Raw genomic sequence first — 16669 nt, forward strand, 5'->3', positions numbered from 1 at the left:
TTAAACTGCTATTATTTGGATCACCCACAAAAGCCTGAGAAGGCACTGTAAAAATATCTTTGGGTGAAAATCATCTTTTGAGGCTATTTTAAATAAAGAACAACTTGTGTAGGTTAATTTTGTATGCAATGATATAGTTTTTGGCTTTTATTCACCCGAGAATCACCCAGAACCAGGAATATGGACTTACTGTTATCATATGCTGTAGAATTTTTTCATATTTCAGTTTATTGATTCATTAAATTCATTTTCTTGCTTAAGAAGCACACCCAAGCATTAACTCTTAATCTCTTCACCTAATAAGAAAAATAGCATTTTCCACCATAAAAAGGACATTAATTGCATAAATAGCCTCTCATTAAAATCTCTAGTGGTCCATTTGATCAGCTATCTTTGCTCCTTATACTACTTTGTAATTCCTTAGACATTCAATTCCTGAGGTTAGAAGTCATGCATAATTCATATTTTAATTCCCTACTGCAACCTTTAGCTGAGTGTCTTTCTTACTTGTTATTCAGTATTTCTCAGATGGAGAAATGAAACAATTCCATTTTACATGCTGCTTCTACCTTCGCACCATTACTTTTAATCTTCAGGAAAATGTGAAAAGAAAGAAAATTCTGATTAATCAACTGTTTTTATTCCATTCATAGTTCGATTACAATATTTTAGAGGAAAAAAAACTTGAAAATATCTGAGAATTTGGACCATCTAGGGATTTCATCCATCACTTCTTGTGTTCCCTACAAACACAAGGAGACAGAAGTCAACATTATCATCTGCAGACAGTGGTACAGTCACTTACTCAATTATTAATAGAGAAAGAAAACCATTTGTTGGTTATTTTTTTCCTTTCTAAAGGAGGCTGTTGTGCAGTATGAGCAATATGAGCAAGAAATGAAGCATCTCCAGCAACTGATAGAAGAAGCGCACGGAGAGATTGAGGACAAACCCGTGGCCACCAGCAACATCCAGGAGCTGCAAGCCCAGATTTCTCAGCATGAGGTGAGATGGAAGTGGTGGCCAAACACCAAGGGGCGGACACTGGCTTGATTGGGGACTAGAAGAGAATGCTTTTTTTTTTTGTCCTGCACACAATGTGTCAGTTCCTGGGCAGCCGCTTTGGCTGTCTTTGCATTTTGAGTGCAGTTTTTGCTGACCCAGTAACACAGGTCTGCCCCTTGAGTCCACAGCCTCTGTGTTGTTCATGTCCGTTATTGACCAGGACACACTATCTCCTGCACCCAAAATAGTTAATACAAGTTAATACACTAAATATTTATATCTGAAAACACAGTCTGCTTCTGACTTTAAAGCCCACAAGAAACAACAATGCAAATGCTTTGCTGCATTGTTCACCCTTAAAAAAAAAAAAAGTATTTCATATTAAAAAGAAAATTGTTTGCCCTTTAAAATATCAGCCATTTCAGTTCCTTTCACTAAAATCAGAAAATCGTCTATGTCATTCCTTTTGCTAATTTTTTAGATGGGGCCAGTCAGCCTTTTCTCCATTTTCAAATACACCTCCTTTTTGACCTTCAGCATCGTGAAGATCTTAGGCCCTGAACCCTCTTCATGCAGACCTCAGAGATTCTAGCCCCTACAATGATTGAGGCATTATACTTAGCAGTGCATTTCCTTTCCTGGCCAGTTAACTTCTGTATGGGTCAAGTTCACTTTTTCTCTTGGGGGCTGGTTCTTAGCACCATGAATTTGGGTGACTATATTTCTCTGTGCCTAAGACACTTTATCCTTCTGTCTGCTCTATCTTAACTTTGCCATAAGAACAACAGTTTTAACAAACCAAATATCATGGTAAGATTTTCAGAAGATTCAAATGTTGCCTCTTAAACTTGGAAAATCTTTCCATGCCCATTCCTAAATGTAATATTTAAATTTCTTGATACTCATAGTATACCAATCACTTATATTTATATATGATTTTTCAAAATAACTTAAATAAATATCCCACCTATATTTGCTTCTACAACTGTAGACTTCTGTGTTTCTCTTAAGCATTGGTTAAAAGAAAACATATAAATTCTTGAGCCTATTTATGATGTGCAAATTACATTATATACTACAAATTTATCTCAAATCTATTCCTATCGCATAAGATGCAAAATTGGGTTACAATAGCTATTTTAATATGATCCTGAATATATTTTTTATGCCTTGTCTTGGAATAATAATTGCTATTATTACTAAAGATTTTTTTGTTTTATATTTTCAAAAACAACTTAAAATTTTTACATCTTTAAAAAAAAAAGATTAACTCTGTGAGGATTGGCTTCTTTAAAAACCTTTTTACCAATAAGAAAGCTTTTTATTCATTGAAACCAGACTCAAACCCAGTATCTTTGGCTACAAATTCCATGACTTTTTCGCTGTAGCAGAAACTATATAGTCTAGGAATTGCAAAAGAAAAACGATGATGTCACAGGAAAGTCAATGACTTGTCCAAGGCTGCAGAGTGAGCTCTCCACAGTCAACACAGACCATGTCCTCTCGGCTCCCCGCCCAGGAGCCAGTTCATCTTGTCACACTTTCTCCTCACAAGTCTAAATATTCATGTGGATATTTGCCAGTTCTGTGATTGGGAACACATTTATAAAGATGTTTTATACATTGTTTCATGAAAATAAGGAGGTTTTATACCCGAACCTGTGTGAAGTTCATAGAATGTATAAAATAAACACAGGAAGGAAAGTGCTGAATGGAGAAAGGTCAAGTGATGATAATGTCAACATTTGGACCAGGATTTGTTTTCTTGGGTTCTATGTCTGCTTTTAATTGAATTTCAATCTAAAGGTGAATCTGCTTTACATATGGAAAACTTCCTTCAACCCCCCAAAATACCTAAATTGATTCACCTTTAAGGAATTCACATTTTACTTTATATAGTTTTTCAGAGGTTGCATTTGGTTTGAAAAGGATGATCCTGACACTTTTAAATCAAGAGAGAATACTCATTTTGTTCTCTCCACCTAGCACAGAAGGTTTGCTCCAGTTCTGAACACAGAGATCTACTGTCCTTTGCAGGCCACTATACCTGAAATCCCCACTTTTGGAATCTTTCCAAAAATACCTAGTGCAAATTAAGAATGGATGACACATTAACATTTTAGGACTCTATTTTATTTAAGCAAATTTTCCATAGCATGAATATCCAACCCACAAAAGTCATATAATCCAAGCAGGTTTTTCCTTAAGGAAGAAAGTTCTAGAACCACATGGGTCGACTGTGAAACAGATTCTCGAAATGTTAGTAAATCAAACTCATTGGAAGCAGTGACCAGAGCTGCATTTTTAACAAATAACCTGCCTGAGATTTATCTACAATACAGCTGATATTTCACCTTAGAAAACAAGCACTTGCTCTCAGCATGTGCACACCTGTCTAGCCAGAGTACTGCAGTATAGAGCTTGACCAGCCATGTGGGCACTACGTGGATAAGGGATGAGACTAACTTTGTCTACAATTTTCCTTACATTCACCATCATGGGGCAAGCCATTATAAGCTCAGTATTCAGTAAGCTGGAAGATATCTCTTCTAGGTGCATATTGCCTAATAATAATATGTATCATTTACTGGGTACCCATGTGCAAGCCACAAGACTAGATGTAGTAAATAGCTATTTAATCATGAATTTTAAAATGTATATTAGGTTTAATTATCTGCAGCCACAAAAGTAATGATTTCTATTTTTTAAACTCTTGTTTTAAAAATTCCTACACTGCACTGTAAAAACTCAAGAAGAAAGTCATTGACTGAGTTCTGCTGGACTTGTTCTCCCTCTACTCTGTTTTGGTCAGGAAAAGAGAAACAGAACAACAGCAATAACAAAATGTTGCATGTGTGTGTGCAACAGATACTCATATCTATGAATGAACTTATATGTGTACAAACACTACCATTTGAAGAGGTTGATGTTTATTATTATGGAATGTTTTCCATGCGAAACACTAAAAGTTTCTCAAAGGAACCAAATAAAAGGAAGAAAAAGAATAAGCAGCAAAGTATTGTTTTAGTATTTAGAATTACCATGCTCCTAAAATGGATGTGGATTACCTCTTTAAGAGCTATGTCCTATATCCAGCATATTATTCCAAAAAGCTCTTAATAAATAAGCTCTTAGTAGAAGAAACCTGTATCTCTCATAATTTCTTTTTCAAAAACAGATGAAAGTAAAAGTCATTAAGTTAGAACAGCACTTTAAATCTAGTTTGAAGCATCAGAAACATTTGAGGCTTGGTGGAGTGAGAGAAAATGTAACACACGAACTAAACTGCAAACTTCAATCTGCATAAATATTATTTCCCATGTAATATCCTTCTTATCTAGAGGCAAAATAACTCCCTGTGGCCTCAGGAAGAGATTGGCAGTTAACTTGGTGACTCTATCATTGCCATTTCTGTTGGACGTGCTCAGTGGATGGTAAAAGCTGAGCATTGCTTTTTTTTTTTTTTTTGTAGTTATATTCATCACATGACCTAATTTCCATGGCATGAACCATCTGGTAAATTTTAGATGCTTTAGGCATTTTGAAGAAAGTTTCCGGTTCCCAAGGTGGGGAGTTCCTGATTGCACTGGGAGCGCCTCTCAGGAAAGCCCTTCCCCTGCAGCCGGCTCCCTGCCTCTTGCGGGTGCTGCGGGGCGGCGCCGTGGCCCCGTGGAGATGCAGGCGGCTGCTGCTGCCACAGTCCACATCCTGCCTCGCAGGCTCTGCCATCCCATTGGCCGGCGCTGCAGGAAGATGAACGCCACTGCTTGTGTTTCCTTTTGATGCTGCTCTGACAACACCGGGGGGAAAATGTTTTCTCAGGAGCTGGCGCAGAAAATCAAGGGCTACCAGGAGCAGATCGCCTCGTTGAATTCCAAGTGCAAGATGCTGACGATGAAAGCCAAGCACGCCACCATGCTGCTGACGGTGACCGAGGTGGAGGGGCTGGCGGAAGGCACCGAGGACCTGGACAGGGAGCTCCTCCCCGCCTCTTCGACCCACCCCTCTGTGGTCATGGTAAGGATCGGGTCAGTCCCCACCGGCTTTTCCCTTTGGAGGGGAGCCTAGGTGCTGTTCCCAGAGCATTCCCAGGGCTCATTTTAGGGATCAGCTTTAGATCTTGCAGATTCCAATTAAGGAGCAGTTTCCTTAACTCCCTTTTGACTACAGTTGGGCCTGAGCCAGTCTTTGACACTGTCAACAGTGCCTGTTGAAATGAAACTATTTGCTTGAGGCTGCTGAATTACTTCACCTGTCCAAGATCTGCCCTGCGTTTATTTACAATTGAGCAATACTACTGAGAGGCTCTGAGCTTTATTTTTAAAAAAAGAAAAAGAAAAAATCCTCTGTATAGTGTTCTGATGTCCTGTAGGATGGGAAAAATAAGATATGTATTTTTAATGATGTTCTCCAAGCTAACTAGTTGATTAGATATGTGCATATATTTGTTGTATAAATTTAGATGAGAAATTATTATGAGAAAAAGAAGAAATTTCAATGTTTAGCTTTGAATTCAAAGAAATACTCCATTAATCTCTATTTTGTATCATGATATTCCCATGCACTTTGCATTCATCTAAAATGCATTGACTGTTTTGGTAATGTCAGTGTTTTATGGTGCTGTATATTTCCCCTCCTATGTAATGTATAAACATACATGAGTCCATTTAGCAATATGCTACTTTGGATGCATTTATCTCCCTAGGACATTTGGAACGTGAGTTGTCATGAAAGGCCCTTTTCTCGTTTGTAGGATTTGTGATTTTTCAAGTCTTTTATAAAGACAATTTTTTTAAAAAATTAAGTTTTTAATTAGCAAAACTCTTGAATGTGGTATACATCTTTCATTCCTGTACTAACACAGAATTAATATGCAAATTGGAGTCTCAGTCATTCTAACCTTTGTTATATAATTATTAGTTTTGACCTGTGCCTGGCCAGGTCCTTTGTTAACATAGCTAACTGATTTTCATGTCCTCTGGGATACATTTTATGTGGCAGATGACTGCAGGTCGCTGTCACACTTTGCTGTCACCTGTCACTGAGGAGTCTGGGGAGGAGGGAACCAACAGTGAGATTTCCTCTCCACCTGCCTGTCGCTCCCCTTCACCTGTGGCTAATACAGATGCTTCTGTTAACCAGGTACCTCCCCCTTGGTGTTCTTCTGACTGTGAGCTCTGGGCAGATGCAGGACTCCATTCTCTCTCTTCCTTAGACTATGGGTGTGAAGCTTGGATTTCATTGCATTTAGTTCTGGGGCCTCACCATTAGGTGTTATAGTCCCACAAACCATGATTGTCATGTGAGACTACTGGCCCATTATGTCATCTCCTCTCCTGGGCCACTGACAGTGAGATAAGTAAAAACTAGGCCATGCAAATTACAGCCTGGGAAGGTCTCTTTTAAGATATGATGGCCTTTATTACTAATAATCTTATGCAATGGGGTACTGCATCCTAACAGAAAATGAAAAGTCTCTGTCACTATTGTAAAATAACATAATTCTATGGCTATGTTAACATTCATTGAACATAGTGTTGATATTTACTAGCTCAGATTTTGATTATGGAAAACTTCTGTTCCTTATGTTATACTTTTTAAATTACCTAATTGTGAAGAAATTTAAGGGATTTTTTCCAAGATATATTTTGGAATGCTTGGTAGGTTTTAATTTTCTTATCTTTCAATAATCTTACAGTTTATTTCCTATAAAATCAGGCTAATATATTGGTAGGAGATGGGTTTTAGCATTTACTATTGTAAAAATAGATTATACTAAATTAAATGTCAAACATTTTAAGAGTGATATTGGATAAAACTAAAAAAAATACTTTTACAGTAACCCAGACCTTTAATGCATGTTAACTAAAACTTATTTTTTTTAGCCAAAACAATTAAAAATAGTTTTAATCATGTTACTATGAAATTATGTACCTGTTCAAAAGAGTAGAGATGTATTACCAAGGAAAAGCATGAAATAGAGCAAATGTTTTATAGGATATACTATAAATAATCATATTATTTTTATTTTAAAACAGAAACGTTCCAACAGAGACTTCTGTGATCAAAAGAACTCCCCTCCCAATTAAAAGAGAATATAAAATTGGCAAAACCTTTAGATAATACAGTTTGTTTGGTAAAAATCAATATAGCTCTGGGGAAGTTATTAACTCATTCTGCATCAAATATATTCTGAGCACCTGCTTGGCACAGATGAGGGGGCAGTGACCCCATGCACAAAGACTTTACCCTCGAGAGAGAGAGGTAAACACTGGACAAATAAGAACAGAAGTAATAAGAGGAAATAAAAAAGAACAACCCAAAAGGAGAAGTTCAGGGGACCCTGAACATAGCAAACTGTTCTCTAAATTCTGATGTAAAAATATATATTACTCATCTTTGATGAGATGTTCTTCCCTATAGTCACAGATGTTATTAGAATCAGAGAAATTGGGCTCTAGTCAGCTGCTTATTGTATTCAAAAAAGTTTATTCTATATAATATACTTAGAGTTCTTAAGTTTTTCAAATTGGACAATTGTGATCTTGAGATGAACACTGTGGAATGAATATACTTTTTCTAAAATTGTAAGTCTCCATGCTACTTAGCTCTTGTAAAGTGTCTTTCAGTGTACACATGAATGTGCCCCGTAAATGATAAAGTGTGAAAGCATTATTATTATTTCTTGACTTAACTGTAAAGCTTAACAGCATCCTAAAACTGAGTGAGGTGAGATTTTTTTTGGTGGTTCCATGTTAGCAATTCTCCCCAGTCACAGGAAAATATCAATTAAATCACATCCTTCATCTAATACACTGATTAAGGGATGCTGTAAGTAATACTGGAAGGGTCTTTATTTATGTTAACTTAGTCCCTTTACTCTGTGAAGCTGTTAAAAAGCCATCATATTAAGCTTGGCATTGCTGGAACAAGTGAATGCCATTATTTTGGCCACACGTTATTCTTGCACAGTAGTGTAAATCAAATGACAATAACAAACATGACCATGTAACCAGTGGTGCATTGGGTGACACAATTGTCTCTTGAAACTGAGGAGTATGTTTAGGATCCCCTTAAGTTCCAATTTTCAGACTCTAAGCCCTGTACAGAATGTGCACAGAGGTTTCAAGGAGCATCCAAATATAACTGCTTTATAAAATCCCAGATGTTACAGGTTTTATGTTTGCTGTTTCTGTAAGTACATCTCCATTACCTAACTCCCTCTGGGTTGTGCTTGCTGTTTCTGTAAGTACGGCTCCATTACCTAACTCAGTCAGGGTGATCTGTCTGTGACAATAGCTCCAAGGTAAAATACAATAACTTAGCTCACTGGAGAGAGAAACAATGAGGCATCCCCAGAATTTTCCTCAGGCTTCTATGTCCTCTTAGATGCAGGACTTAAAGAGGTCACAGAAGGGGTAAGAGAAGTGAGTTTGCAAAGAGGGATAGCATAAAGGGCAAGCCACTGGCGTCTGGGTCAGAAGTGCCCATGAGTCTCAGTCCTTCCTCTACTGAGCTGAGTGCATCTGCCAAGTCCCTCCGCACTCTTGTGTGTAAGTGTGAAACAATATTTCTTAATTTACAGAATTGTGAACATCAAATATGTTTCTAACCATCAAAGTACTTTTAAAACTGGAAAATGCAGATCAAAAAGTAGCTACGGCTGCCCAGGTTTATTTCCTTAGCGATCTACTGGGTGATGATTCTTCTAACTTAGGTCCATAAGCAATGAGAGACATATTTCTAAGCATGATCTCTCACGATAGTAAGTGCTGACTTTTGTAGTTTTTTATTGTATCAATTGATTTATTTTATTGACTTTATGTAGTTTTCAAACCAAGTTATTCATTTATAAAAAGTGATATATTTTCAAAACCTTTTAAGAAACTAATTGTCATTCCTGTTTTTAGGCCTGAGCCATATATACACACACAGCCAAAGTTTTTTTGGTGTGTGACAAGTTTATTTTGTTCTTGTTTTTTTGGAACCTTCTTTATTTATAATAGAATATTTAATTTAAACATTCTACAATATTTCACCCACGTTTTGCTTTTCCTTATCCATTTTATAAGACCCTTAGTGGATGCTTGAAACCATGTATAGTACTGAACCCATCTGTGTTTTTTCCTGGATATACCTACCCATGATGGAGTTCATTTACAAATGAGGTCCAGTGAGAGAGAAACAATAATAACAGATCAGTTATAACAATATACTCTAATAAAAGTTAATTGAAATTTATGAACCGTTTATTTCTGGACTGGAATTTTCCATTTAAAATTTTCATACCATGATTGACTCTGGGTAAATGAAATGGCAGAGACTGAAACCATGGATAAGGGAGAACTCCCGCCTTACTTTCCATGCGTATAAAATAAGATTGACAAAAGTGCTGTGACATGCATGGTTGATTATTAGCATACCTGCCTGCCTTTTGTTTACCAAACTCTCTAGTGTCCTCAGGAAAACTGTCACAGTCTTTAAAGAGCCCACAGTCTCTGTGAGAACAGGCAAATGATGAGACAAGGGTGGCAAGTGACCAGACAGGGTGAGATGGAGCAGAATGTGATAGGAGGCCCTAGAGGAGGCACCTAAGCCAGGTGGGCTTCAGGTACAGGTCAAAGAAGGGGCCCCCTGTGGGAATCCATTGAGGCAGGAAGAAAAGTGACCCATCAAGGCAACTGCAAGTAGTTTTAGAGAAACAAAGGTTTGGGGAAGTGGGTGCAGAAATGAGACTGAGAGGATGCAGGAAGCACACATCACCAAGGCCCTTGGAGGCCACACAAGTGAACTGGGACTTCATCTAGACTTTAATAGCTAACTATCCAAGGGAATTCAACAAGCAGCTATGCACAGGCTGAACTTCAGAACAGACCATTCAGTAGGATAGAGGTGGGAATAGTCAGTCACAGAAGCCAGTTAGGGACAGAAGACACACACTCATGCCTGGCTCATCCAGGTGCTAAAAATGGGAGAAACAGGCCAGAGCCTCTGTGAAGGTTGCTGTGGGCATGTAGACACGGGGTCTAGTGACAACGGTACATACCTTCAGGTTTGCAAAGGAAGCCGTGAGTCTGGATTTTTAATACAATCTATTTTAGTGAGGATAATTAAAAAAAAATAAAAACTTAAAACACCGTATGTACCAAACTAAAGGCATGCAGACCAGAGGCAGCCTGCAGGTTACCAATTTGCAGTCTTGGAGTTAGGAGGGTAGTTGCTGTAATGAGAATTTGAACTTTGGTTCCTGGAGGGATATGCGTCAATAGAACTTTATCCTTACATAACCAGTGGCTGGTGAGGGTGAGAGGAAATTTATAGCTTAGATGGGTGTAAGTTCCATGAATTGAGAGAGAGAAAAGCCTTTATCACTTTTTCCTGAATTCATTTCTCATTTTCGTGAAAATATTGAGTTTGAAGAGCCTGTGAGATATATGTGAGCAGCTGGATGTGTGAGCCTGGAGCTTATAAATTACCAACATTGAGGAGTTAGTGGAAAAATAAATTACAAAAGAGAAATATTGAATGACCAGGGAACTGAGAAGAGAACAGAGGAGTAAGTGGAAAGTGTTTCCGAAAGACAGTGGTCAGTCGGTGCTATTGAATGCTGCAGAGAGGTCAAGCAAGGGCAGGACTGGAACACGGCTGTCATATTTCAAGGGAAAGAAGCCACTGATGACGGTGGTGCGAGAGGCCTTATTGTGGTCATCAGGGCTGAAGTTCATTTGGGCATGGAGGGGTGGGTTGAGAGGGAGAGAGTGACATTGCTATATATACCGCCATTTTCAGAAGCTGGATTATAAAGTGACAGGTCAGGCCTGTGGCACAAACGGATCCATCTGCAATGATCCATCAAAGTGGGATGGGTGGACATTTCTAGATTGGGATATCAAGAGAAACAAAATTATAAAGAAAGAGCATGTCTAGGTATTTTTAGATGGGAGAGAGTTGTCTCTATATGCTGAGGAGAAAATCATCCAGAAGGAAAGGCCATTAATGGATTGGGGTCCTTGAAAAAGTTTATGGGACTCTGACATCAATGGGAGAGACCTCCTTTAGCAAGCCAACTGGCAAGCATGAGGTAAGGGTGAGTCCAAACAGAGCCAGATTTGTGAATATTTGAGCTGATGGCTCTGATTGTGTGTGTGTGTGTGTGTGTGTGTTGTGTTTCACTCTGGAAAGTAAATCTGAATTGAACAATGGTTCGGATTTTCCAGGTTTGTAAAGCCCAGGTTAAAGGGGCAAGGGAAACAAGAGTATTGGCAAGAAAGGAGCATAAGTAACTTTAGACGTAGCAAGAAATACCTGTGACGTGAACTGACTCAGTGAGGACCATGCTCAGGGTGTGGGGTCTGAAGTGGAGCTGAGGTGAGCAAGGAGCAGTGATATGAGCCTGTCAAGGACTTGGGAATGCCACAATAATGCACTCAAGATGGCACAGGGTCAGGAGTGAAGAGGAGCTGTCTGCCTGTGGCCATGCCATCAAGAAATGTTAAGGACTCATCTAGAAGCCTCTGCACCAAATGCATAGGAGTAGTCAGATGTTATTTCATTTAGTCCTGAAGGTCACCCAGTGTTGAGCTGTGCACAAGATGCTGCAGTTGTACGTGTTCTTAGGAGAATGTCTACCAGATCTCAGGTGTCCTGACTCCCAGTCTAAACTCCAGCTGCTGCCCCACCCTGCTTCTTTAATACTTCTTACCACTATATGATTATCAGGAAGGTTCCAGCATTTTAACCTCATCTAATTATCTTCAACAGCACAACTGCAAATTTAATGAACTTTATAATCACGACTCACAGAATATAAACATTGCTCTCCCTATTCAATTTCCATTAAGATACAGATGCACATAGAAACTATTGGGAAAATCCATCATTACATATCTCAGTATAGTAAAATCACTACCATAAATACAAAACATGTTATATTACTCATGACCCAAGAGATTAAAAAAATTCAAAAGCATGGATTTTTACTATTCCCTTTGATCATATCTTATGTACTTCCAGGAAATGAATAGGAGAAAACTTTGTTTCTTAGTTTCAACTTCCTCATTATATTTTCCTTTATATAGTTTTAACATTTTAAAATTAATTTCTATAAATAATTAAGTCACAAATTTTGAAGATCTAGCTACAGCTGCAAAATGACTGTCTATATGTGTAACTTTCTTAAATCAGATACTTTTTAAAAGACGGTTCAGCACTCTGGTCAATACCTTGAATAACATTTTTAGAACCAAATCATTTAGAATTCCTCATTTTGTCATACTAGTCAATCAGCCAAGTTCTTTGTATGCCCATTTTACCAAATATAAAATTAGTTTTGGTAACTTAAAATATTGGTAAAGTTATTTATTTCTTTTTAAATAAACCAAAATGTTATAGCTATTTCAACATGCTTCTGTATGTGTAAATTCTTCTTGCTAACAAGAATTTACTGATTCAGAGCCCCAGTGAGAGATGCAAATCCTAGACCTTTACTCACATGACAGTACCCAAAACAGGTTGTTCTAGACTCTGTCTTTCCTTTTGAATCCTCCACTGTGCTCTCTCTCGCAGGACATTGCTTATTACCAAGCCTTGTCGGCTGAGCGGCTACAAACAGATGCTGCGAGGATTCACCCCAGCACAGCGGCCTCCCAGGAGTTCTATGAACCAGGACTGGAGCCCTCTGCTACTGCCAAACTGGGTGATTTGCAGCGTTCTTGGGAAACCTTAAAAAACGTGGTAAGCCCTTGAAATGTGGGCTTAGTTAAAGTCACCAGACACCCATTACCTTAGGTATTATCTTATGAAATGCTTACAGAGTGTTACACATCCACTACATGGCTGAATACCCTTGGGTAAAGCGGTGAGGAAAGAAATGTCGTAACCTGGAAGATAAGAGGTAAGAAACTGCTGGTAAGATCCCTTTTCTTGTTTAGATCAGTGAAAAGCAGCGCACCCTCTATGAAGCTTTGGAACGGCAGCAAAAGTACCAGGACTCCCTCCAGTCCATCTCAACCAAAATGGAGGCCATCGAGATGAAGCTTGGCGAGAGTCTCAAGCCCAGCAAGAGCCCAGAAAGCCAGATGGCCGAACATCAGGTAAAAATAGTGATGACTTCAGCTTCCTGCATGATTAAATAGGTGCTACAGGCCTGTTGGTTGGGCCTGTGTTCAGAGAGCAGACTGTCCATTCCATCACTGCTTCAGGAGAGCTCTAATGAGGAAAAAAAGAAAATCAGACCTCCACTCTGATTATAAAAAGTTGCATGCATTAATATTGATTTTGCACTTTTATTATACAAAGTGCATTTCCTTGCAGTTGCCAAATTGTTTTGATTTTGTTGTAGAATAACGTATCCCAAATCTGCCTTCTCTAGGTACTAGCCAGTATGCTCCCAGTGGGCAAAGAAGGGAAGATAGGTGTTCTACGTTCTAATCTTGTCAATGTTCTGACTTCAATCATTTTTAAAAGATTATACAAACTAGCAAAGCTTCAGTTTTAGATGAGAAACAGCGGATTGCATTAACCTAAATTAGAAAATGATGTTAAAAATTCATCAACTTAAAATTCCTGCTAAGAACTGTGCCTATTTTAAAGTCTAGTTGGTACTTTAGCAATACTATCCGATGTGCTATTAACACACAATCATATTTGTGTGCTATAACTTGGGGCCTGAGGAAAAGTAAGATATTTTTAGACATTAATGAAGAGCTATAAAAGCATAATGTGCTCATTAGCTTTATCTGCTCTACATCTTTATGGTTTTAGAAGCAAGGATAACCTTAGACTATGTTGCATTCTTTTGCAAGACAGGGAGGGCCTTACAGTATAACAGAAAAATGAGAACATTTCATCTAAAGACAGCATATTGAGAAATAGTGGTTTCAAATTTTTGACACTCTGGTAACTTCTCAAGATAGAGATCAAGTGCCTAGCACCCATTTCAGAACTTATTTTGATAAACTTCCTTCAGAAGGTCTTTCTGCCATGCTGAAGTCACCATAATCCTCCAGATTTAGGAAGTGTTCTGTGAAAGTGTGTGATTAGAACTTTGTTATTCTAAACCAGGTGGCTATTCTACTGCTCTCCAAAGCCCTTTACCTTCCAGAAGGGCCTCAGGGTTGCGCAGTCCTCTTTAGCTGATGCTCTCGTCTTCTAATGGCCAACAGCCACCTCATTCTCATCTGAAGGGGTGTGCTATTGTCCCCAGGGTGCTCCTGGCACTCCTTGCTGTTCCCAATCCCTTAGTTCTGTTTGTCCTGCTGTCCCCTGGACCTTGTCTTCATGTCATCTGTAGAAGGGGAGTACCTCCCCACCTCCCCATTTGATGAAAGTGCTGCTGGCCAACTTGGGCTGTCCTACATATGGTCACTTTCTTTTAGCATCCAAAAGGAACAGAGCATGCATTTTCCGAGGGCTACACCAGAGAGAAGTTAAGAGTCAGACACTCAAATTCTTGAAGCTGATGAAATATAGGAAGGTTTAAATAGTTTTACTCTTTCTCTCTACCTTCAGGTCACATCCACCTTCATTCAAGGTCCATTGCCCTCTAAGGCCACAGTTCCCAAAACCCTTCCCTGGCTTTCACAGGAGTTAGGAATAGCAGGGAAACAGGATTCTGGTGACTAGCCATGACTTTCAGTTCTTAATTGAAGATGAGAGTTAGCTTCCACACCATTCATCAGGCTTTAGTATGAAATAACACATAAATGGATTATAAAGCAAAACTATTATTTCGTTCAAAGGATTTAGTTTAAAACACTCAAAACTGCACACTAGTATTAAGCATTATACATTGAAAGTGAAACTGACTCTTCTTCTAATTAAGGCCCATCACAACTCTGTTGATTTTTTGGTCCCTTTATGAATTAAAAACTGCAGTGCTAACCATCATAGCTGTGAGAAAATGTAACTGATTTGATGATAATGACCGGACATCGGGACTCAGTAATGATATTCATGGCTCTAATGGGAGAAAGAGAAAATGTAAAGAACATTCATATATCACCAGAAATCTAAAATTTTCCATCTGAGCAATTTTTGCTACTTTTTACTGTCTGTGCCTAAGTTCTACAGATTCTGGGACAGAGCTGCCCACGAGAAAAGCTAATGGTATTACAAAATCTAAATGTGTTCTTGGCTTCTGGAATCGTCCTTTAAAAATGCCAAGCACTATTATAAAATTGCTGTTTTTACAATTTTGAAAAAGTCCAGTATGCTTTTTATATTTTTAAAAAATTATATAAATACTCTCATTGTTATTCCTTTCTTCTTAGAAGTAGAGTTTCTTTATAATTAACTCCATTCCCACATATTCCCTCCAAATACTTCTCTAAGTAATCTAGGTGGAGTAACCCAGACTGACCTCGAACTTGTGTTCTTCCTGCCTCAGCATCCCAGATCACTGGGATTGCAGGTGTGCACCACCATGCTGGGCTCAGTAGAAAATAGGCTATTCTTAATTTGTACAGTCACCACCTCCATTTAATCTATATGAAATGTTCCAAAGCATTTTCCTCACTCCAAAAGAATACCCTACCCATTAAGCTTAACTGCTGCTGTCTCTAAAGTATGAACAGAAGCCTAAATCTAAAGGATGAAAAACAGCAATTTTTACAGCACCTAATCCTTTTGTTGCTTAATTCAGAGAGCAATTTTAGAATAGTTTGAGTTAGAAATGAAGCCAGCAGTTTAGCAGCACACCTGGTTGTTCAGATCCAGGGAGATTAAATGAGGACATGTATTGATTTTTGATTGCTTCATGATTCAGATATCATTTTTTTCTATCATGAATTAGAATAAATTCAGTTCAACTAGAGGTGTTGAGCATCTATGATGTACACATCAGAAAGACACGCTTTTCATTAACATATGATTTTAAAATATGCTATCCTGGTGGTGGGAATTACCAACACATTGCACAGAAAGTTAAATGTAACTGTGGGCTAGAGAGGTGGAAGTAGATTAAATGAGACTTAGCAAGAACTTTGGGGAGATAGAGTTTAAAAAGTTGGAATGACAACAGGAGTGGGTAGGAGGCACTATAAATGTAAATGTGTGTGGAAAGAGAGTGAGCATGGTGTGAAACCATGAGCAGGCTCTTCTTGCTTCTGTGAAGGATCAGTGCAAAGCAAAGAGACATAACGAGGTCAGTCTAATTATGGAGGAGCCTATAAAATCAGACCAAATAATATGATTTTATACTTTTGGAAATTAGGTAAAGCAAGTGATCACATAACATTAGAAAATAAGTTACTAAGACAAAAAGTACTTTGAATCATAACAAAAGGGACCATATATTAATTTGATGCAATCTTGTTTAAAAATCTCAGCAAGTTTTTTTGATGGAGATAAATAAGCGAACTCTAATATATATTGCAAAAATATCAAATGCAAAATGTCAAGAGCAGCCAATACAACCTTGAGGAAGATAAATAGAGTTGAAAGACACATCCTAACAGATTGTAAGACTTACAAAGCTCTAAGAACTGAGATAGTATGGCATCTGTCAATAGGACAGAATTAGAGGCCAGAAATAGACTCACATCTACATAGATACTTGGCTTATGGCAAAGATTGCACAAAAAACAATAGGTGAAGGAAAAAGAGTAATTTTGATTCCTACCTACAGTGGACACAAAAAATAAATTTAGATGAATTATATATCTCA

At 38.1% G+C, this 16669-nt stretch overlaps 1 protein-coding gene across 2 annotated transcripts in view; it reads left to right on the forward strand.

Moving 5' to 3' along the window:
* The window catches only part of Syne1 (spectrin repeat containing nuclear envelope protein 1), a 419401-nt gene that overhangs the window by 265034 nt on the left and 137698 nt on the right, over positions 1 to 16669 (forward strand). The window contains exons 91-95 of one of the 2 annotated variants that reach the window (XM_077802046.1): positions 862 to 1005; positions 4828 to 5022; positions 6007 to 6147; positions 12571 to 12738; positions 12936 to 13097. In XM_077802046.1, the coding sequence (XP_077658172.1) occupies positions 862 to 1005; positions 4828 to 5022; positions 6007 to 6147; positions 12571 to 12738; positions 12936 to 13097 (810 nt within the window). Of the gene's footprint in view, positions 1 to 861; positions 1006 to 4815; positions 5023 to 6006; positions 6148 to 12570; positions 12739 to 12935; positions 13098 to 16669 lie in introns of those variants that run through there. The other variant, XM_026399944.2, reaches the window with a different exon arrangement.

Source organism: Urocitellus parryii, chromosome 8 (genome assembly GCF_045843805.1).
Source record: "Urocitellus parryii isolate mUroPar1 chromosome 8, mUroPar1.hap1, whole genome shotgun sequence".
NCBI lineage: Eukaryota > Metazoa > Chordata > Mammalia > Rodentia > Sciuridae > Urocitellus > Urocitellus parryii.